The 24,764-nt window shown below is 41.8% G+C and overlaps 1 protein-coding gene across 37 annotated transcripts in view; it reads right to left on the bottom strand.

The window, feature by feature from the left end:
• Positions 1–24,764, bottom strand: part of LOC108441086 (calcium/calmodulin-dependent protein kinase type II subunit beta) — a 96,573-nt gene that overhangs the window by 12,090 nt on the left and 59,719 nt on the right. For 2 of the 37 annotated variants that reach the window (XM_037547110.1, XM_037547125.1), the window contains exons 13-19: positions 24,009–24,101; positions 17,898–17,935; positions 7,858–7,926; positions 5,548–5,592; positions 2,626–2,674; positions 1,395–1,475; positions 221–340 (exon numbers count right to left, since the gene is read on the bottom strand). In XM_037547110.1, the coding sequence (XP_037403007.1) occupies positions 221–340; positions 1,395–1,475; positions 2,626–2,674; positions 5,548–5,592; positions 7,858–7,926; positions 17,898–17,935; positions 24,009–24,101 (495 nt within the window). Of the gene's footprint in view, positions 1–220; positions 341–1,394; positions 1,476–2,625; positions 2,675–5,547; positions 5,593–7,857; positions 7,927–10,098; positions 10,132–17,897; positions 17,936–24,008; positions 24,102–24,764 lie in introns of all 37 variants that reach the window. The other 35 variants (XM_037547100.1, XM_037547099.1, XM_037547108.1 and 32 more) reach the window with 29 other exon arrangements.

The following is a 24,764-nucleotide window of genomic DNA, read 5'->3' as shown; positions in this document are numbered from 1 at the left end:
TCTTTCATCCAAATATTCTCATTTTTATTGTAAACTACAGATGCCTTTTTTGAATGATTAAGTAAATATAATACCTTTTACCTTAAACAAATTAAATGAATCCTGAATTGGTTCAGATATCCATGTATCTGCACAACCACACCCATTACTATTCACTGTGGGTGCAATAACATACTGTCCTGTGAGTAGCACTGGGCCAAATGTGGGGGGCTCTACTCACTCTGAATGGCAGGGGTATGTGGAGGGGCGGGGACAGATGGGGCTCCGCCTTCAGTGTCGGGCGGGGCAGTGGGTCCGGAGCCCCTGCGCACACAGCCCAGGATGTCCGTCAGCTTGGAGGCTGTGGGCACCGGCGAGTACGGGATAAGGACAAAAATAAATGCAAGAACCAGGACAGAGGGAGAAGGACAGCAAAGAAACTTCAATCGGGATCAATTCATCATCACATGCTGGGTGGGGTGCTGACTGAATGATCCCCATGCAAGTAAAACCAAAAGGGGTGTCCAAGTCTGGTCTTGGAGGGCCAGGGTGTTGCACAATTTTGTGACTGCCCTGCACAAACACTAATCTTTGAAACATAACACATGTTTGAATAGGGAAATCACCAGAAAGCTGTGAATACTGGTGACCACAGCTGGACACCTCTGAGTAAAAGGTCAAAATACATGCCATTCTATGTGCTTCCACAAGGTGGCAACACACAAGCAGAGTTGGACCATCGCTCTGAGTGTGCAGGAGAAGTCCATTTGGGTTTAGCCTCACTCTGCAGAAATGGAGCACTGAAACAGCTCAGGCCTCATAAGCTTGCTTTTTGACAGCCACTGGTTAACAAACTCACCTTCTGGCAGGCTTAGTGCAAAGCACATGTGTTCTTCTGTGATGACTCAGTGGAAAACTCATATTTAAACTCTTATCTCTCAGTAAAGGACCTGGTAGTGCTTGAGGACGAGTGCTGTTAGACCTTAATCCTCTGATGATCACCTAGCACAGCAGTTCTCAACCCTGGTCATGGAATACCTGCCCAGTGGTTCTCCACTCCCGGGGACCCAGTATTTTTTTGCCCTAAGTCATTTAATCTAACTCAACAGGTTTGCTGGAGCAGGTGTTTTATATGGAAAATTGGAAACCCAGGACCAATACTGGGAACCAATGACGTACAAGCATCCAACTGACAGCAAACTCAACGCAACATCCACTAAAATATAAATAAGCTGATCCTTCTGTTCATATACAAACCCTAATAACATTCAGTAGGCACAGAAATATAATAAAAGACGCTGTTGTTACATTCCTCAAGCCAAAACAGGTTAGTACAGAAGTAGAGATGCTGTGCAAGGAGTGATGAGCCAAGCCAAACGGAGCTGTCGCAGAGGAGAGATGCATTGATGACTTACAGAAGATGGCTGGGGCAGGGCCTGGAGGAGACTGGCCGGACTCTGAGGCGGCCTTAAGCGAGCCGCTATCTAGGCTTTTTCCTAATGAGTGGCAGGGAAGAGTGAAGGTGGGAAGAGACAGAGAAAGACAGCACTGAAAAAAAGGAGGACAGTGGGGTGGAGATATCAAAAGGGAGGGGTAGTGGGGGGTCCGGAGAGAATCGAGACGGGATGGGTGATCTGGGCACACCATGTAACAAAACCACAGCGGTCTGGTATTGAGGTCATGTCACGCATACCACAGAAACACTGGTGACTGGTCTACATTACAACCTCATTCTAGCTCCCCTGATACTTCTGAAGAGGGACAGAGTGTTAGAATATAAAGGAACTCACAATCACTTAGATCACCATGTGCACATATCCAAACACAAGTATGCTCATCACGCACCACTCATAGCCCACATCTCATATCTGCCTTTCTTAGTTTCCAAAGTTAAAAATATTACATTCAAGGTGCCCTTGCAGTGTTCCTGACTGGCTCTCCCAGGACAGAAAAAAAGAGAGATTTAGCTAAGCTTCTGCATTGAAACTGGAAGAGGCATCTAAGATTAATAGCCCTTTATATACCATTTTTCAGCTTTCTAGTTTGAGAGTAAAAAAACTACAATTGTAGTGGACTATGAGATTTTTGGTCACATCTGGACTGGACATATTCAGTTCCATACTGATGAGATTTATAGTTGTATGCAAACGCCTTTGCAAAATGACATGCTTTATTGTGAAAATAGGTTTACTCAAGTTATGGCACATTTTACATTGTACTCATATCTTTTGATAGTATTCTTCTAATGTGGCACTACTGATTGATTTTTGTCTGTTTCAATTAATGAAACCTCTAAAAAACAAAGTACCTTTATCCATTTTGTGTATCGTGAAAATGTCTTCAAGTATCGCAATGTTAGATTTTCGACATGCCAACATGTAAATTGGTCCAGTTAACAGCTTTTTTTTCAACAAAATGATCAAAAGCGCAGATCATAAAATTATCATAACATTGCCATAGACAGTCCACTGGGTTATAAAACTTTACAATGATATTTCATCTAAAAATGCAAGCAATGCAAAAAGCTACCAGTGACCAGTTACAGTGTTCTTATTTGCTTGACGTCGACCAGCTCTGCCAGGAAGAATTCACTATTACCAGCATTGTTAGGTGATTAGCGTATGCGTGCAGACAGATACAACCTACCTTTAACATCCTCATCCTCGATGGTGGTGTTGCTGCTGTCCGAGGATTCCTGTAAGACAAACGTACATTGACAGTTCATGTTAATGACAAGTCTTTCCATTTATAGACACATATACAAGCACAATGTTGAGAGCGTCACAGAACATATGGCAACCGGTTTGGCACGATAGAAATTGCCATAGAAATGAATGAAAACCATTGTCACAAATGGAACTGCAAACAGTCAACTCCGAGTGAATGCAAACATTAGCTAGCACACAGCCTCAGTCAGACCTCAAGTCACAAATCTCACAGTTTCCCCAAAGCCAATAGCTAACAGGAATAAGCTCAGTCTGCATTTGAAGCTTATTCTCTAGGTAGCCACCTGGTGAGGCTGTAACACTGTGTATAAAGATGCTCTCGCTGTTCAATCATTTGCTCTCCAGATGGCAGCGGAGAGCATACAGCTGTTACACACACAGCCCCCCCATCACTCCACCCCCCCCTCAATGAATCTCCTTACCCACACACAAAAACACAGCCTCACTAATAGCACATATTAATCTTTGACATGTACAACACAAAGACGCTTCTCGCTTTAGGCTCGTATATCTCACTGAGCGCCCCTGTGGGCAGGTTATCTGCCCACTGCACACACTCAGCATGGAGGCAGAATGACAGACAGAGCAGGCTATCAGACTGAGACAGGGCAGTCAGTGCACAGAGATATGGGAAGCGCTCCAGAGTCCTCGCCGCTCTGAAGCAGCAGCTGTACAGATGTGATGGAACGATGGTGAGGGAAAAGGCTGGGAGAGGGAGATGGACTGTGAATGTAGAATTATTCAATACAGATTAGTGTGCTCGATTCAATACTCCAGAATAGAATCAGGAAATGGTTTGAGAAAATGGTGAAAGAGTTGGAAAACACAGAGGAAGGACTTCCCAGATCCTGATCTCACGGCTAAGAGGGGTTACATTAAAAGTATTCGGTATACATTAAAAAGTTCTTGAGACTACACTTAAAATCCTAACACAGGCTTAGTGAAGTCGTTTGGGAAAAAAATCAAACTGACATGATTTTCACGAATTCCTCTATCTGACTAATGTTGTCAATCAGCCAAGACATCTTTGCTTCTGTAGTTTAGCACTGATGATACCAAGGCTAATGTACCTCAAGTAATGAAAATAAACACCCTTTTAATGAGCACTACGCAAACTGTATGGCTAAATAGTCACTTGCCTTAAAGTGAGTTAAATTGTTAGGTAATCTCAAACAGACTTGCTTATTTGGTTTCTCACAGTGTATGACACACTCTTGACTATAAAACTGGACAACTGGCTCCCTCCACGTATCTACACTTTGTCCATTTTATCAGCTCTACTTACCATATAGATGCACTTTGTACTTCTACAATTACAGAGTGTAGTCCATTTGTTTCTTAGCAAAAACTGTTATCCTGCTTTTAAGATGTTCTTCAGTGGTCAGGACCTCCACAGGACGACCACAGAACCGGTATATTTGGGTGGTGGATCATTCTCTGTTCAGTGTCTTTTGCACTGGTATGAGTGAATCAGACACAGCAGTGCTGCTGGAGTTTTTAAAAACCTGTGTCACTGCTGGACTGAGAATAGTCCAACTACAAAAACACCCAGCCAACAGCTTCCTGTTTACTGTGTCCTGTGACCACTGATGAAAGACTACACATTGACCAACACCAACTGTGCAGAAACGAGCCATCATCTCTGACTTCCACATTTACATCTACAAGGTGGACCAGCAAGGTAGGTGTATCTAATAGAGTGGACAGTAACTGTTTAAAATCTCCAACAGCACTGCTGTCTTTGATCCATTTGTACCAGCACAATATACACTGACACACCATCACCATGTCAGTGCCATTGCAGTGCTGATAATAATCCACCAGCCAAAAATACCTGCTCTGTGGAGGTCTTGCAGATGTCCTGACCATTGAAGAACAAGGTGAAAGGGGGCTAACAAATTACTCAGGGAAACAGATTGACTACAGTCTGTAATTGCATCTATATGATAAATGGACTTAAAATTAAAATAGACAAAGAGTGTAGACACAGGGTAGGTGTACTTAAGGAAGTGGCTGGTCGGTGTATAGTAGTATTTGACTGCGGTCAAGAAAACAAGGCTCCAGTACTGACAGAACTGCAGTGTTTAATCATTTGCCATATTCATCAACTCCTAGTGTTGTAAAAAGTATGGCTAATTAGTCTTTACCTGCATGCATCTGGCATGCTGTCAGTTATTATAGGAACTCGGCAATTAAATGTGTGAAGCAGGCTAACTGGTGATTGTCATCCTTAAAATAGCGATGACGTTGCCCTAGCGGCATTTAAAAAAAGATGCAGTGGCACCTGAATGTCTGGGAGGAATTATGCTAGAGCATAATGCCATCAGGTGTGACAGGGGGATCTAGCTATTGAGTGATAGTCAGCTAAACTGCAGGAAATACAATTAGGTAAAAAGGGACAAATGTGCATCACATAGCCAAAGACCTGGTTTGAGATTACTTGACAAATTATATGTGTGATGTTTGATCTATGCCGTAACCAATTAGCATGATGCTAACTGAGTTTTATTGATAGCTTCAGTGCAAAACTAAAAAAGAAAACATTAATCTTGTCTGATTATTTTGTAAAGGGAAAACACAACGCTAACACTTGTAACACAGAACTGAGTAGTACAGTTTAGAGATTTACGCTACCACAAGAGACGTAGCTGATCATTTTGTGTCAGTTGTGGAACTCTATCTTTGTTTAAGTGGACCTTTTTTTTTTTTTTTTTTTATTAGGAGATGGAGAGAGAAAGAACACATTAATCAGCTACTGAGACAAAGTATGAAAGAGGTACAGTGAAGAAGAGGACGAGAAAAAAGTAAAGAAAGATGGGGAGGGCAGTGGGGAAGGATGTACCTTGATCCCATCCACTGGGTTATGGATAACAGTGGTCTGAGCCTCCTACAGAGAGTGAGAAAGAAAGGCAAGAAGGGTGAGAGAAAGAGGGAGGAGAGAGAGAGAGAGAGCAAAAATGGAGTGTAGGTGAGAGATGGAGAGAGTAAAAATAGTACTAGGTGTTAGAAAAAGAAAGAGGGAGACGAGGAGAGGAAATAGAGCAGTTAAGAGTTACAAGGAGCGTGAGAAAACTTAAGGTTTAATGAATGGAGATTTTTAATTGGAAGTGATGCTCTGGTTGAGGGTAGAAGAGAGTTAAAAGGTCACAGCAGAAGAACGAAAGCAAGTCCAAAGAGGCAAACGCTTCTAATAACAACCAGGCAATGAGCACATGTTGCATAGATCGATATAAAGCATGTAAGTAATAAAGTCACAGTAGTATAAATCAGTACAGCAAAAATGGTCAACTTCATATAAAATACAGAGGTAAAATTATACAAAAAAAATCAGGTAAAAACATCTTTGTTACAAGGCCTTGGAAAATAATTATAATAATACTCTATAATAATAATTTGAAAACACTAAGACTACTTTAATTTTATGGAAAATGCCAAAAAATAATAATGATAATAATAATGCCACTTCCACAGATTGCTTCTTTACAGTGCAAAGTGTTAAGCATCTTTTAAAATAGCCACTAATATCCCATAAATCCACCAAAGCGGGAACAGGACATTCATTTACATTCAGTTTTTAAGTCTGACGTCAGTGTTTTAACTCTGTTTTTATCTCTCATCAATGATACTTTGTTATAAATGTCACCACTGTCCGTAACTTGTGGTCTGTTTTGTGGAAACAAGGGCAAGCTGAGAATACATTACAGTTGGTTGAGATTTTATTAGTAAAAACCCTTTCAGAAAGAGCATTTCAGATGGAGGTTCACAAATCTTTTGGCGTGTGCTGTTAGAAGCTTTTGAGTGACTTGACATGAGAGCAACTGGTGTACTAAAGCACCTGTCCTTGGCAGTGGTATCAAATAACCGAGGAGAAAGTTTGGTTAAGATGCAATATTGCATAGATACCACAGAGACACAGACAATTTACATGCTTTTCTGGACATAAACATTAATGGGAACATAATAATGGCACTTTCCCTCTCAGGTGGTATAATCTGTATAATCAATGGTGACTTTCACATCAGAATACACATAGAAAAAGTAGGGCTGGGACCACTTACTGATGTATCACTAATTATTGATATTATATTAGTATCTTTTATACTTTAAAAGAGAAGGCAGAAATTTTGGAGCTTTTTTATTGGTCCACTCATGATGATACTTAATATAAAAGACATATGGTGTGCTCAAATGATGTAGAAAAACAAAAAACGGAAAGAAAATAGAGGTACTTTGGGTTCTTTCTTAGTGCGACGATATGCAGCACTGTGGTGTGTGAACATGCTGCTACACTGAGAAAACAACATAAGAAGCAGTATTTTTCATTCCAAATTATAGTATAATGTATTTATTGTGAAGTCTTTTGAAACCAATTTGCTCTTTATGGCACTGAAACCTTCATATCATTAGCTTTCAAAATGAAAAACAACCTAGGAAGAAGACAAAGAGGAAGGAAAAAAAAAGGATACTTCTAGAATTAATGTTAGTGTGAAGATTCAGACACTGGGTAACAACTCATTGTAAATTCTATTAAGGCCACACTTTACTTGGATGGTCCCCTAATGATGATCTACAGCTACTTAATTTTTAACAAGGTAAAGTTTAGGAGTAGGTGTAGGTTTTACCTTGAGGTTAGGGTTAGGTTCAGTGTTAGGGACAAATTTTATATAATATTTCACATGCAATTAGTTTTAAACATTTAGTAGATATTTATTTGAATGTTATGTAAGGACAGCCTGAACACGTACAAAGCATCTACATTGGACCATCCAAATAAAGTGTTACCCTTTTCTAGATATAGGGTATATCTGTCTGTATAATACACCAAAAGGGTATTAATAATAATAACATTAATAATTACTGACTAATGAAGACAAAAGTGTATTTTCTTTTCCTAAATTGCATATGGTCCCAGCCCTATTGCACTACATATAGTCTAAAACAATGAAAAAAAAGTTCAATTATGATTCTGAACTGCGAGTGTCTGTGAGTGTCTATGACAGAATACATGGTTTCAACTGACAGGTGGTGGACGAGCAGAGATGCAGACAAAGACAGACAATGAGAGACAGGAGAGGAGAGCCAGAGAAACAAACAAAATAAATAAAAAAGAGACAGAGGGTGAGAGCACAGAGAGAAGTAAGGAGGTAAATACCAGAGCAGGAGAGGGGATGTTTCCCTTGGGACTGGTGACTATGCTGTTTTTCGTGCTGTTTGACTGGGGCTGTGCAGAAAACACAACAGTGGTGTTAAAAAGTGGGAACACTGGGTGGGGGAGAGGAAGTGAAGAAGAGTGAGAGACAGAGAGATAGAGAGAGAGAGAGAGAGAGAGAGAGAGAGAGAGAGAGAGAGAGAGATAGAGAGAGAGAAAACATGAATAAGAGAGAGAAATGCTGCAACTGGCATAGGTGCAGCAGGTTCTGCTTCAAGCAGTGACAGGCTTGGTGGAGCCCAGTTTCATTCTAGTGACCACCCTGTGCTCACAAATACTGTTTCTAAACTTTATCCAGTGTCGCTTTTGCTCCAGAATTGAGTGGTGAAACTGGAAAAACTCAACCAAAACTTGGTCTTGGTAAGTTTGCAATAAAATGTGGTTACAGACATTCACCCCACCATAGCGTCTTGTGAAGTTGTGAAGAACGAGGGCTGTGCTGTGACAACAGTCATGTTCATATGCATGTGCATTTCTAATATTTGAACACATATAAATAAAAGTAACAGAATAAATAATTCTTCCCTTTAACCATTTCCAAACTTCTCCTTGACAAATCCCAATATAATTTGCTGTTATAATCAAAACCTTGTTTGGCTCATCAATGCTTCATTAAATTAAATGAAGTACGCTGGAGATGGAATTCAACAAATAAAGTTGCATGCAATAGTGGGGATCTTATAGGAAAAATCTGGAACCAAACTTTTTTGTTTTTCAATTTGACCCATGAGATATAAACTATTTTTAAGAAATTCTTGTTACTTTTTATTAAATATATGTTTATTTGCATATGTTATAATGTTAACACACTCACTACCAGGATAAACGGTTTTAAATTATGTGCTTTGGTGCCTAAGACCTCTTTTTAAGTCATTTTTGAGCATGGGGTCAGTCTATGACCTTTTGAGTCAACATTTCTGATTTCTCTGTAATATTTTCAGGGATTTATGCTTATGTGCTCAGTAGATGTGCACGCAATTTGAGGCTTCTATCTTCATTATGGGGGCAGTTGTGGGCTGGAGGTTAGGGAACCAGCCCTGTGACCGGAAGGTTGCTGGTTCAATCCCATTGGCTGACAGTCCATGACTGAAGTGCCCTTGAGCAAGGCACCTAACCCCAATTGCTCCCCGGGTGCCATGCTCCGGGCAAGTGTGCTGACTGCCCCCTAGTGTGTGTGTTCACTAACATGCATGTATGTGGGTGTTTCACCGCACAGATTGGTTAAATGCAGAGGTCTAATTTCACAGTGTGCAAAACACAGTGACAAATGGTTGCAAATTCAATTCATTAGTTTCTGAAAGGCTTTACAGAGTGGGCTTTATTTTTTGCCTTAAATGCTGTGGAAGAAGCTGCAAGTCATGACTTTTAAACTATTGATGCACATTACAGGCAATTTTCAAGTCTTATTCTTTGGTTTAAGATGTTGTAATCGCCAAAATTGAAGAGACAAAGAAGCATGTTTGATATTTATCACTTGTACAGTTTATGACAACAAAACAACTGTACACTGGAGCAATCTTGGCCTACATTTCCCATCTCCACTTTGAGATCCTCAACATTTCATAACATTTATATTTACTACTCACTACAAACAGCCCTCCTTTGCCAATAAACTTTAAGTCTAAAGTAATACAAGGTCTGATTTATGAACCATTAAAAATAAAAACCATCATATTACACTCTCATTTTAAGTCCATATTACTCAATGTCTGTCAAAGTCTTCCATAACCTAATTTATACTTTTGTAAAGAGCATTTTAATTTGGTACCACAAAGTTGATTCCTTGAGCCAAATTACCCATTTACTTATGTGTCAAATGCACCTCACTGTACAAAAGACAAATATAAGTACAAAAAAAACAACACTGTACAAAAGGCAACATGAGACAAACATCTAGTTGCCAAAAATATTGCAAAATGAGTACAAAAAACCCATTTTGTAAGATCTGATGTGTTTCCATGTGGATATATAGAGTCAAGTAAAATTTTTGCAGATTTTTAGGAAACCATAATGGCAAATATACTTTGTATCTTCTGAAAAGAAGTACAGAGAATCCTCAAAAAGAAGAGAACATGAATAATGCATCAATGAATGAATGAAGGAAAGAAGGGATTCAGAGATAGCTGCGCAACAGAAAGGACAATGGAGAACGATAAAGAGATTAGGATTAAATGATATCCTCACCATGTACTGAACAGTGGAGCTGGATTTCCGTTTCTGGCACGATGAAGGGGGGGGGGGGGTAGCGGCAGGGCGACAGATGGGGAGAGAACAGGTGAGTGAACACTGTTGATGGATTTGAACTGGAGATGCACATTTAATATACAAATGATTGGTGGAGAGTGGAAGAATGAAGAAATGAAGATAAGCAGTGTAGCAGAAAAGCACTGGAGGGGCTCGAAGAGCAGAATATTAAAATAAAAGCAAAGAGGGTTGAAAGGTTTGGAATGAGAAACAGCAGGGACACCAGGAAGCTTTGACGGGTGCAAAGGGGTATCACTGGTGTGAATACATTAATAAAACACAAACATCTCAAAGATTCACTGAAAATCATTTTACTGGATGGAGTTCAGAATCTGGCTTTTTTGTTTTGATTCTTTTCATGCTTTTAAGACACTCTGCTTTTTTGATAAATGAGCAAAGTGATCTGAAGTATGAAATCATAAGCATGATATCAAAGTGATATGAAGAATGTTCATTTGGGAACATTTTTCTGAAATATGGTGATCTGAGGCAGCTTTATGTTCAAACTTTTTGACCGAAGTATCTTCAGAGGAAAACTTTCTGGACATGGCACTTCAGTTTTTGCATACTTTGAAGCAGTAGCGTAAACATGAATAAAGACAGAAAGTCTGTAGTACAAACACAGATTTACAGCTCTATTTTCCATTTTCTAGTCAGTCTCAAGGTGCACCACAAGGCTGGAGTTTCTAATAAAGTGGACGGTGAGCATATATTTGTCAATTTATCAGATATTTTAAAACGTTTAGTTGAAACAGCAAGATATGTTAGAAATGCATTCTCCAAGGCTGGTGCAGGAGTGAAAAGTAAAAGAGAAATAGAGAGACAGAAAGAAAAAGTGAGAAAAAACCTAAAATGTCAGTATGCAGGAGCATGTTGAGCCAGTTGCTAAGCGATGAGTGAGGCGCAGAGGCGTCTATTTCTGTCTCTCGGTTCCCAGGGTTCAGACTGCCAGCTATTCCTGGAGCGGGAGCTACATTCCCCACTGAGGTGACCCCACCCTTCACTGACTATCACATACAGATACAAGCAAGTATGTAGCACAAGAGGGAGGACTGAGATGGAGAGACGGATAACTGGAGATGAGATGATAGTGAAGTGATAGGTGAAGTGGTCTATAGCTCAGACGTGAGAAGTGCAGAGAAGGGGGATGGCTGCACCTGCTTATGTGACTAACAGGGAATTACTGTAGGAATGACTGTGCCTCACACCTGATGCATGGCATATACACCACTAAACCCCCTCCTTACCTTTCATTAACTTGATCTCACTTATAATCCAATGAAACAAATGGTTTCTAAACATTTAGTCAATACCACCTTCGCGTTCTTAAGGAGAAGAACAGATATGATTATTATGGCTTGAATCTGATGAAGTTATTGTTGTGCATACAATATGATAATAATAGTGCTACGCTTCTAAGGGTTAACCCCAGCACTGCATGAGCTGGCGGGAGCTGCTTGAAAGCGAGACTGAGAGATGGTCAGCGCACCACTTTCTGTGGGCGGCAAGCTCAGCTGAATGAGATGCAGCTACAGTCAGGCAGTGAAATGGCTAGAGAAGGAGGGAAGCAGAGAGAGGGAGAAAAAGACAGAACAGTGGGGAGGGAGAAAGACATGAGATAGAGTGGACTGAGTTTTGTGTAGTTTACCCCTTAAAATTCCAGGCTTATTACATGCTAAGGCTTATTATTCAGTAACTACAAGGACTACAATGCAAACTTTCTGAGTTACTCTTTGGTTATGCAAGTGTAAAGTAAGTAAGTAGTAAAACCTTGGACTCGCTGGCCATTTAAGGAGTTAATATGTTTTTTGTCACCCTCTCGAATTCCCCTAGTGGAGTCTGTGAATCATCAAAGCACTCTGACAGACATCACATTCACAGTGAAGGCTGTTTTTGCACCATAAAACTTCTTTTTGTAATTTTCTGATTTGTGTGCATAAAGCCATAATTGATCAGGATTAGTTTTACCAAAGGTGTCCTGGTAATGTATGTAATAAATGATCATTCTAATTTCCCAAGTATCACTATCGTGCAGACGTTCATATCAGTGCTATGCAACAGGTGCCACGCTTCCAAACAATCACATGCAATCCAGCTAAAAGGCAAATATGGTACATGAAAGTAATAATTAATAAACACCAACACATTTCAGCATAGGTGAAGACCAACTTGAGGATTAAGGAATTGAGTTATATCAAGCTCAATTTTAGCAGTTAGCCTCATCATAAAAAAGAAATCACTGAAATGTCTTTGTTTATTACCTGGTTATTATGTTACTGTGATGTGATGTCAAACAGGATTGCTATGAATTATAGGAGGTAGTTCGGTCTGGAATAATTACTTAACAGACTACAGATACTTTTTCCTCAGTAATCACTGAAATTACACTACCTTGCAAGGTAAAACTAATCTAGCTTGAAAACAGGGAAGTCAGAGAAGTCACAGCTATGTTATTGTGATCACCCTCTTGGTGCCACCACTTTGAAGCATATGACCAATTCACAGCCAGACTAAAGAACAGCCTCCACATAGTGGGGTTAGTTTTAACAGGGTGTTAAAGCTGAGCCTCCCAAGAGAAAGTCTGTATTCTCTGTAAGTTGAAACAGTTCACTTTTTAGAACGATCCACTCATAGGTTAATCAGAAATGTACCGTACTGTCATTTAAATAAAAATCTATTTCAATGTTATTGTGCTGATATTTTGTCCCCTTCCTGGATCGGGCCTTGTCGTGGCGTAAGGGCTTGTGTGGTCTAGGGATCTTCAGAGCTAAGTCATCGGGAGCAATATGCTCCTGGTAGGGTCTCCCAGGGCGAACAGGTCTGGAGTGAAGACCCAGACTAACACGACCCAAAGTTCTCCATGCATATCGGGCACAAGAAATCATGTACCCTGCCCGGGAAAGGGTCACTGGGACCTACCCTTGGAGCCAGGCCTGAGGGTAGTGTTCCACGGCGAGCGTCTGGTGGCCGGCAGCCCACGTAACCTGGCCGGGCTCAGCCCGAAGAGGCAACGTGGGGAGGCCATGTGGGCCCACCACCTGCAAGGTCCAGCATGGGGGAGCGGTGCAGTGCCATATTGGCAGTGGGAGATTGCAGGGAGGCCGTCTTGGAGCAAGTAGGCGGGGTTCTGGAAAGGGTCCCGTCTACAGACTACAGACTCCATAGTCCTACTGGGAGACTTCAATGCTCACGTTGGCAATGACTGGGAGACCTGGAGAGGCGTGATTGGGAAGAATGGCCTGCCCGATCTAAATCTAAATGGTGAATTGTTATTGGACTTCTGTGGTAGGCATGGATTGTCCATAACGAACACCAAGTTCAAACACAAGGATGTTAATAAGTGTACATGGTACCAGAGCTCCTTGGGTCAAAGGGCAATGATCAACTTTGTTGTCGTTTCATTTGACTTGGGACCATATGTTCTGGACACTAGGGTGAAGAGAGGTGCTGAGCTGTCAACTGATCACCATCTGGTGGTGAGTTGGATCAGATGGCAGGGAAGACTGATGGTCAGATCTGGTAGGCCCAAGCGAATACTAAGAGTGTGCTGGGGACTGTCGGAGGCCCCTGTTTGGAATGATTTCAACTTCCACCTCCGGGAGAGCTTTTCACATGTCCCAGAGGAGCTTGGGGACATGGAATCTGAACAGACCCTGTTCAAAACCTCCATTGTGGAAGCTGCCAGGCGTAGCAGTGGCCAAAAGCCTGTGGGCGTGGGAGGAGTTTGGTGAGGCCTTGGAAAAAGGCCTCAAAGAGGTTCTGGACAACTGTCCGGTGACTCAGGAGTGGTCGGGGTGGCTGCGCCCAAGCTGTATTCATCAAGGGTGGAGAAACTCTGAGTTCGAATTAGGATATTGTTGGTCGGTGGAAAGAGCACTTTGAGGAACTTCTTAATCTGGGAGATGTGCCTCCCTCACAGGTCAGGGCCAGAGGCTTCTGGGGTGTCAAGTTCCATTTCCCTGGTGGAGGTCACTGAGGTAGTTGGTAAGCTCCTCAGTGGCAAGGCACCGGGGGTGGATGAGATTTGTCCAGAAATGCTTAAGGCTCTGGATTTTGTCGGGCTATCATGGCTAACACGCCTCTGCAATATTGCATGGACCTCAGGAACAGTACCCTTGGACTGGCAGACTGGGGTGGTGGTCCCTATTTTTAAAAAGGGGGACCGGAGGGTGTGTGCCAATTATCTGGGTATCACACTGCTCAGCCTCCCTGGGAAAGTCTATGCAAAGGTGCTGGAAAGGAGACTCCGACCAATAGTTGTACCTCAGATTGAGGAGGAACAATGTGGATTCCGTCCCGGCTGTGGAACAATGGATCAGCTTTTCACCCTCTCACAGATTGTTGAGGGGCATGGGAGTTTGCCAACCCAGTCTACATGTGTTTTGTGGACTTGGAGAAGGCTTATGACCATGTTCCCCGAGATATCTTGTGGGAGGTCCTCCGGGAGTATGGGGTGCCCGGGCTACTACTCCGGGCTATCCAATCTCTGTACTCCCGCAGTGAGAGCTGTGTCCGTATACTCGGCATTAAGTCAGACTCTTTCACTGATGTTGTTCTTTTGGCAGAATCACATGGATGCCTCCAGCGCTCGCGTGGAGGTGTGTGCGGTTGGTATGCGGATCAGCACCTCCAAGTCTGAGTCCATGGTCTTGGCCCAGAAAAGGATGCCCGCTCCAGGTAAGGGGAAAGGACCTGCCCCAGGTGGAGGAGTTTAAGTATCTTGGGGTCTTGTTCATGAGTGATGGGAAGAGGGATCGTGGGATCGGCCATAAACTGGGACAGGCGGCAGCAGTAATGCGGTCACTGTATCGGACTGTAGTGGTGAAGAGGGAGTTGATCCAAAAGGCAAAGCTCTCTGTTTACTGGTTGATCTACATCCAAACCCTCACCTATGGTCATGAGCTGTGGGTAAGGACCGAAAGAACGAGATCGCGAATACAAGCGGCGGAAATGAGCTTTCTTCGTCGGGTGGTGGGCTACACGCTATGTGATAGAGTGAGGAGCTCGGTCATCCGGGGCTCAGAGTAGAGCCGCTACTCCTCCGCATTGAGAGGAGCCAGCTGAGGTGGTTCGGGCATCTGATCTGGATGCCCCCTGGACGCCTCCCGGTGGGGGTGTTCCAGGCACGGCCTACTGGGACAAGACCCCGGGGTCGTCCTAGGACCCGCTGGAGGGATTATGTCTCCAAGTTGGCCTGGGAGCGGTTTGGGGTCCCCGGGAATGAGCTGGAGGAAGTTTGGGGGACAGGGTCATCTGGGATTCTCTGCTCTCCCAACTGCTACCGCGACCCAGTCTGGACTAGCAGTCAATGATGATGGATGGATATTTTGTCTTCTAGTTTGTATAAAAATAATGTAATATTTGACAAAGCCTCTTTAACTAAGCATATTGATTCTATTGAATATACTTTCATGTATTTAGCTTGGAAAGGTCATCTGGTTCAAATAACACAGAACTAGATTAAATCAACTGTGACTTTTTAGAAGCTCTTATAGCTAGAATCTCACCCTATCACTAACTGTACCTGTGATATTATGCTTTTGGATGAGCTGCCCACATACAGTACATGCTGGGTAGGGTGCGTGTATATAAAAGCTTCTAAACTTGTGCAAATATTTTTATTGCTATTTGGACAAAACCAAAAGTGATAGACTGTTGCCTGCTCTCCTCTACAAAGAGGGGTAAAAGGGAGCAAGAAAGAAAGAAAGAAAGAAAGAAAGAAAGAAAGAAAAACACACCAAGCAGGTATAAAAATATCATATTTAAAGCTATAGTTTGACCAACAAAAACTAATTCACACAATTTACACCAAATGTTGTCCATCAGCCAAGATATCCATGTGTCCGACCAAGGCGAGTTGAAAAGGAATCCCAAATACACTTTTTTATGGTTTTTGATGCTGACATACTGTTTCCTATAAAATCTGACAAAAGCAATTCCCACACCAAAAAAGCTGTAGCAGTCATATTTAAGCCTGATTTGGGTCTCTTCTTTTGTCATCTGAGGCAAGTGTTTGTCTATTCTTGGCTGATCAGCTACAATTGGAATCAGATGAAATGTAACTTGTGTAGTTTTTCACCACAATTATCCAATCACTAAGAGATTATTAGGAAATTAGGAAATAATCTGGATCTTTTAATTGATTTATTTTTCACGAAAAAAAAGGAAAGCTTCTGAAATGTCAGAAGCAGTCGAATTCAAAACAGCTATTTAGTGCACCACATTACAGAAATAAGCCATCAGGGAGGGCGGGGGGGACGGATAAACGTCACCGAATTCACCTCTGAGTGCTTTTTACTGTCGGCATGCTACCAGATTATGTAAAGTATGATTAATGCTCCGAATGAGGAATGTGCGACTGGAGAGGATTATTTTCCAGATTACTCGCCATCCAATCACTGGCATAGAGCGGAGGAGAGGCTCATGTCTAATTCTGCAGCACAGCCAAGGCGAAAGGGAGGGGATTATGTGCTATCAGCCCAAATGAATCCTCACTGAGCGCATCTCACAGTTTGCTGGAGTGCAGGGGTCAACATCTGCTCATATTCTCGATGCAAGTGACAGTTATGGCACCATAGCTAGAAGCATGGATGAGGGATTAGTGACAGCCACTGGCATATGGCATGTGGTTTTTGGGCAAATTTCAAGCATTATTTGGTCTGAAATGAGGTCAAAAGTGAGCAAACAACAAAAAAAGTCAAATAAGAGTGTTTTATTTTGAATTTTACTTGGACTCCACCAGTCTGACAAGTGGCAACTAACTTAGCCAGTCCAAGCTTACATAAACGCAAACACACTGACTAACGTGGCCACAAAAGACAGTAGGCCTGTCACAATAAAAAAAGAACTTTTAGCCCATAATGAACTGCCATGCAAGACTAAAGTGATAAAATTGGGTGATCTGCTATCTTGCTTTCTATTTATTACCTAGCTCCCACCTAATGACAGAAACAGTTCAAGATCAAATACACAAACATTACTCACCACCTCCTAGATATGTTATAACACCAGAAATAAGGGTCACACTTTATTTGAATGGTCCCCTATAGATGCTTTACAGAGACTTAAATCATTAACACACTTTCTGGTGATGTTCAGTTGATTACCAACAGCGTTATGTTCAGGGTTAGGAGTACATGTAGGTTTTACCTTGAGATTGTTGTTAGGTTTAGGGTTACAATTAATACATTCTTTCACACTAAACTTGAGGTTCAGTTGAATATAATGGGTATTTAGCTGAATGTTACTTAACGGCCAACTTTGCATTTACAAAGAAACTACAGTGCACCATCCAGTGTTACCAAAATAAGAACTTTTTCTGGTTTCAACAGAAGTTTTCTATTATGTTTTGTTTGCATGTGTTTGTCTTAATCCAAGTGATGATAATGCACCCAATCACATTCTGTCTGTTGTAATGTAAACTTATGACTGTAAAAGCTAAATAACTGTGTAATAATTGTGACAGGCCTAAAAAGCAGACAACAGGAGAAAATGCACAAACACTGCACTGATGATTGACAAACAGATGCTAGAAATCCAAGTTTTAAACACTAATTCAACAGAGACTAAGGATCTACAGGGAAAGGACAAGATTTGTTTATTATATTGGGGGAAAGCTTTGGCGCTGAAGAGCAGCAACGCGTAAACAGAGAGAATATAGAGTGAAAACAAGAGACCAAGAGAGATAAAGACAAGTAAGAAATGTGTACAGTAGAGCTAGGAAGTGAAATCGGCCTTACCTTGACATCAGCCTTCTTGTTGAGCAGGCTCTTGGCTGCTGCGGAGGGAGAGAGAGGGAGGGTAAACATGGGTGCAGAAAAGAGAGAGAGCAGCAGCCACCATAACCAGCAAACCAGCCGAAATGCCGGGACGGTGGACAGAGCACTGCTGGGTCCGGCTCGGCCACTGTCTCTCCTCACAGAGGATTAAAGGGGCTTTTAAACAGCGTGTGGGTAAAGAGCAGAGCGGATGGAGGGCAGCAGGCAGCACAGTGGCCACAGGAGAAAATCCCTAACACAGGTAGATTACAGGAAGGGGGGCTTCTCTGCCCTCTGGGAGGGGCAGAGGGGGCATGCACACTCAGGGACAGGCTCAACTGCACATGCAGGAGTGTGCAAAAGGGCACAGTAGTGTGCAAAACAGTTGCGTCACCTGAGAAAATTTTAAGCAAAGGTATTTGAACAGGCCGTACACATGTATTTGAAGGACAAGTGCTAGAAAGAAACATGAATTAACATTAAATCAATAGGTAGTGTTTTGGTCAAAATAAAAAAATTATCAATAAATTTTCTTTAAAAAAAATTATTTTACTACTGCTGTTTATTTGTATTCATTTTCATGTTATATAATGTTTCTCACAAGCAAAACATACTCACTCCCCAGATAAACTGTTTTTGCACAGCACTGCACACACAAACATATTCTCTCTGTCACTTTTGTATAAGCCCAATTTTGTACATAGTCAGCTCCTTAATTATTGGCACCCTTGGTGAGTCTGAGTAAAAAAGGTAATAAAAAAAACCCTTTGTGGGTTTTTTGGTTAATCAGCTCAACCTCACACTGAAATGGATTTGTTTTGGATCACCATCTTGTTGGAAGATCCAACCATGACCCAGTTTTAGCTCTTTGGCAGCAGCAGCCACAATTTCAGTGAAAATCTTCTGGTACTTCATGGAGTCCATATGTTCTAACAAGGTTCCCAGGACCTTTGGGGGAAAAAAACAGCCCTAAAACATCACAGATACCTCACTATTCTTAAATGGTTAGTATCTGTACAATCATCCTTTGTTTTCTCCCAAACCCACCTCAAACAATTGTTTCCAAAAAGCTTTATTTGCCTCCTCTGACTATAGAACCCAGTTCCAGCACTAAACTGAAGTTTTGTTGAACTTTACTCTAAGGTTATGCTTAACTGAAGGAAAAACTTTTGTCTGGCATGTCTTCCAAATAGTCTGTTGGCATGGACTGCTTTTGTAATGGTTGGTTGGCATGTAATTGTAGATGCTATCAAAATGCTATTATCATCTGCAAATCTCCAACCAAGACCCTTGGAGACATTTGGGCCACTCTAGCCATCCTCATCACTGCATGGCAGCAAAACACCCTTACGTCCTTTTCCAGGTATGTTCAAACAGCTCCTGCCTATTGCTTTAACATTGGATACGCGCTTTCAAGCAAGTAGCAATTTTTTGTAGCAACTAATTTTACATAAGGTAATGGTACATAAGGTTTTTTCTTATTTCCCATGTATTTTCTAACATTCACCACATTGATGAACGATTAAGGGAATTTGACCTCTTTCAATTCATACCTAAATCCACTGAAACATGGATGGCTGCTTAAGAGTTTCTGAAAGCTAAGGTGCTCATAATAATGTTTATAAGAATTTGTAAGGATGTTAATAACCATGTCTCATGTGGTTTTGTTAAAAAAAAACGTATAATAGTTTTTGTTTCTTTACAGACAGGAATATAGTTTAACAGTAAAAGAAGAAATTAAAGTTGACTTTGAGTGATTTAGTTTGGTAACAGCAATAAAAAGAAATAAAATAACCACTAAGACATTTTTATCATCTTTCTTTACCAAGGGTGCCAATGATAATGGAATTGGATGTAATTAATAATGAAGCATTGTTGGTATGTCTTTTAAAAGCTGTATGTTATTTTATTTATTGTTAAAAACTATTCTCCAAAAAACATAAAAATGACTGTATTTGGAATACAGTCCATTTCAAAATATAACATGGACTTGTATTCTGAATTCTTGTATTCTGTAACACCCCAAGTCTACACACTTCTTACAAGCACAGGCTTACTAGCTTTCTCTCTCTCTCTCTCTCTCTCTCTCACACACACACACACACACACACACACACACACACGCAAACACCCCCCCCCCCACCCCCCACCCCCCACACACACACACTCTTGCAGTAGTAAAAACTGGAGGTGGAGGTGCAGGTGATATCATATACTCATTATTCATCAAAATGACACAATGTCCAGCTTTTGGATGATGAATGAGTTACATTAGCTTATAATCGAGTAAATGAGATGACTGAACGAACCCCCTTATCTGTGTCACCGTCGCCAAGTCACTGCCATGGCAACAGTGTAAAGAATGTAAAAAAAGTGGCTGATGTATCGTTCTTACAGAGCTACAGATGCTGATACAGAGAGAAAGAGAGGGGGTCAGAGAGAGAAGAAGAAAGGAAGAGAGAGAGAATCCTTACCTTGGCACAAGTTTTAGAGAGCGGAGAGGAAGATGAGGCAGAGAGGGAGAGAGATTAGGAGAGAGTGGATTAAGAGAGAGAGATAATAAAAACAAAAAAGGTGCGTGTGGAAGACCTTTGGTCGTTGACAGAGGGCAGGGGGTTCAAATGCACGCTGACCAGAGAGAGCTTGAGTCAGCTTGAATTTGACCACAGGTGAGTGGAACTATAACACTACACTATTTAAAAGGAATACTTTGACCACAAATGCCTAATCAGGTCCTTTGAATTCTGGATCCGCCTTTCACTGTTTCAGCGGCACCTGGGGAGGAGGGGTGGTATCAAATTTGACCGCTTGCCCAAATAAACCTCAGACCCACAAATAAACGCACAGAGACGCACAAGGACAAAGACACTGTATGGAGAGTTCAACAAAAGCTGGAGAGGAAAGAAAGTCAGTCACAACTTTGAGCAGAAGAAAACACCTGAGCCAAGGCCACAGCAAGACAAATAGAGTAAAAGGCAAACTGAACTAGTAGGCTGCATCAGTAATAGCATGGGCATTGGTAAAAATGTACAATAAAGAGAACCTACAATCAATTAACGGCATGACTTGTAGGTTTCCAAAGTGTAATATGACTAAACTAAGTCAGCAGATCTGGTCCTTACCACAGTGAATTTTACTGAAAGACTTAATCCACTCAAAAAATGCTATGCAAGGTTGGACAAGCCTTACAAATAGCTAGTAAAAATTCCATTCAATCACACAAGAAATTGTAGCATAGAATGAAGTTTTTGTAGACACTTAGTGTGTTACTAACAGAGATGTTGATTCAAGTAGCCTATGAATCACATGTTGACTGACTGGGAACTTGACCCAGACTTACCCCCCTACTTACTGACTCGCAACTTGATCTTGCAAATCACCTAAAAAGACTCAAGACATAATTTAGATTCTTGACTTGGGACTCAACTCTGACAAGACTGAAGATTTGACTCAGGCTTGCTCCTCAGAGACTCAAGACTTGACTCGATCTCACACCTCAGAGACTTGAGACTTAACTCAAACTCACATCTCAGACACTCAGGACTTAACTAGGACTCACATGTCAGACACTTGAGACTTAGCACTGACTAGGACTTGCGCCTCAGAGACTCAAGATTCAACTCAAACTCACACCTCAGAGACTGAAGACTATTTGTTCTGTTCTGTAAGATGTAGACTTGACAAGACTTGATTTGGACTTGCACTTCTGAAACTCAAGACTTGATTCAAGACCTCAAGACCTGACTCAAGGCTCAACTCAACTTACACCTCAAATACTCAAGATTTGACCCAGACTCCCATCTAAGGGAGTTCAGCATAGCATTTTGAACTGAAAACTTTAAACTGAAAGTTTCAATTTCTCATTAGGTTGAATGGGATTTTTACCAATGCTCTGTACACATATGCGGGTGGAGTAGGCCTAGGTCAACTGTGTCCATGCCAATATTCACAGATTTCATTTAAAAAGATTATGGTCGTAGAGTCAGCCTAACTCTGATGACACCACAGACTCTGAATGTACAGCATTCAACTTCACTGGTAAGGGAATCTTAACCATGTTCTAAAACACAGGACCAATCAACTGATACCCAAACAGGGATACAGCATTTCGCCCCGCTTCACTGACATTGAACCCCCTTTCCTTAATGCAAAGATTAAAGTCTTCTCATTCGTTCATGCAATGCGATCTGGGCCATCTTCAGCATCGCAATACATGCATGCAGCCCCCGTGCAGCATTCAGCAAATCAGCAGGCACAGGAGCACTGGGGGGGTGGGAGAGAGACCTATCAGGAAAGAAGTGACAAGGAACCTGATAGAGAGAGCAAAAGAGAGTGCAGAAAGAGAGAGAATGAGAAGAAATGAGGAGGAAAAGAGGGTGAAAAGAATGAGAGAATCGAGGAGAAAAAGGGACAGTCTGAAAGGGAGCACAGCTGGAAGATGGGAGCAGTGAAAGGGCAGCAAAGAAGGGTAGGTGGTGGCAGCTAGTGCAACAGGATAGAACATGCTGACTACTGACAAAACAACTTACAGAACAGAACAAGAAGATGAGGGGAAAGACAGAGCGTGTAGTGGAGAAGGACAGGAAGGGAGAAGGAAACAGATTGAGGAAAGACATAACGAGATATAGAGAAGCAGGAAAAAAAGAGACGGGGAAAATCAAGAAAAAGAGAAAGAGTGGTGGGACAGAGTGATGCAGAGAAACACTGAATGATGAACTATAATAAATATAACTAGAGATGTCCCGAGCAGAGCTGCAAGTATTAGGCCATGATTTAATGATGCTGTATCATCTATATTAAGCCTGATCAAATTCCAATCCTTACTTAAGACTATTTTACAATGTGCTGAGGAGACGAAACAAACTTCCAACTTCTAACTGTGTTTCTGCCTGCCTGCCAATAATGTTGCACTTGCACAGCACATCGTGGGAAGCCGCAGCTTGCCCTAGCTTTATATAGCTAGCTAGCTACAAACCTGTTTTAAGACCCACTGTGATGGCTGGTTACTTCTTTGAAAAAATAATGTTGGAGAAAATAATAAAACTGCTAAAAAGAAAGGTTGAAGAACAGTGTTGCTTTAAAGTGCTGGACAAAGCCAAGACAGAGCTAAATTGCTAACATCAATGTAGATGCCCATAAACTAAGTCAGCTACCTTATTCTGTAGCTCTGCCTAAAAATACTGCCCAACACTATAACATATCTGAAGTGGGTTTTGGGTTCCGAGGGGCTAATTTCCACAAGAGCAACATTAGCTGGCTAGCTTATGTTAACACATCTGTGCCCTTAGCGGTGTTAGCGTCCCCTCATATATCATTTCCTTTGTGAGAACTAAAACTAAGCTAACACGAGGATTGGTTTTGGCTGTTACGTTCCAAAACAGTTAGCTTTAGCTAACACCTGCCAAAATCTATGAAAAAGCCTTTAACCTTCTAAGGCAGAATGGTCTGCTGCTGAATCATTCATATTATCAAAGCAATTTAGCTTTAGCATAGTGCTAGCACAGACCCATGGGTCTGTTGAAAGACAGCACATTTGAAAACATTTTCTTAAAGATGAGTACTGAAAACTGGTGATATTTTAGAAATGTTAGGAGTGTGATATGGCTTTATACAGCTAGACAGCAATATATATCACCAGTAAAAACAGAAAGCATTGATAGTGCTGGAAACAATGGCCCCACACCTGTATATATACATCATCTATTTGATTAAACGGTCGAAATAGACACTTTTTTGCTTCAGCCTTAGAAGGGATTAGGAGTTAACAAGAAGTTTAAATATAAAGTTTGCAACTTGTAGTAATGCAAATAACAGGCAGAGATGGCATCAACAGATATTCAGATCGGGACTGATGGCCAAAAGACTCATTCAGGACATCCCTAAATATACATACTGTTCCAAATGGTCAGCCAAATGTTTCTGTCCACAGTGCACAAGTGGCTATAAGACAAGCTGTAATCGTGACATGCTAGGTTCCATGCTAAAATGTGAGCTCTGACACACAAATGGGAGAGACAGGGACAGAGTAAGGAGGGGACAGAAAAAGAGAGAGAAAGAGGTGCAGAGTCCTCTGAGGGGCATGGGGAAGGCTACCTTGTTCCACCAGGCCGGCGGTAGTGCCGGCTGCAGCTGCAGCAGCTGCCGCGGCTGCTGAGACTGTGGCCGGTGCTGTGGTCTGCCGGCCCACTACCAGAAACGCGCACACACACCCAGAACAAACATACGCCGCAGAGAGAGAGAGAAAAAGAGAGAGAGAGGGAGGGAGGGAGAGAGAGAGAGAGAGAGAGAGAGGGAGTGCGGTATAGAGAGAGAGAGAGAGAGAGACGGAGAGAGAGAGAGAGAGAGAGAGAGAGAGAGAGAGAGAGAGAGAGAGAGAGAAGGGAGAAAGCAAGAGGCAGGGAGGGAGGAGAGAAGATGAGTCTGTTAGCATGTAGAAGGTTAACCCCTTGAACCCTCGGCTATTAATCTTCAGACCTTATTTTTATTCAGCAGCTTCTATAAATCATTCAGTCACTATTCTGTAAGGTATTTAAATATCAGAGTAAGGAACTGAACAGTGAGTCAATATACGGACCCTTAGAGTTTAAGGGGTTAAACTGGATAAGATGCTGCCGTCTGCAATGCCCGACGATTTGAGTGCACCGCTCCTAGAAGAGAGTGTGTGCGTGGTGCTTAGTGACATTAGTTCCTGTCATCCCTATCACAGTGATACAAAAAAATGGCTAATTTTCTCATCATGTTTTTGCTATCAGCATCAGACACATGGCTACAGCATACTAGACCCACTTCCTTCTCTAACAATATATAAATGGTGCCGCCCTAAACGTGGGCTGGAATTTCAGGACTTAC

Source organism: Pygocentrus nattereri, chromosome 18 (genome assembly GCF_015220715.1).
Source record: "Pygocentrus nattereri isolate fPygNat1 chromosome 18, fPygNat1.pri, whole genome shotgun sequence".
In the NCBI taxonomy this organism is placed as follows: Eukaryota; Metazoa; Chordata; class Actinopteri; order Characiformes; family Serrasalmidae; genus Pygocentrus; species Pygocentrus nattereri.
This window is presented reverse-complemented; position numbering and strand designations above follow the sequence as displayed.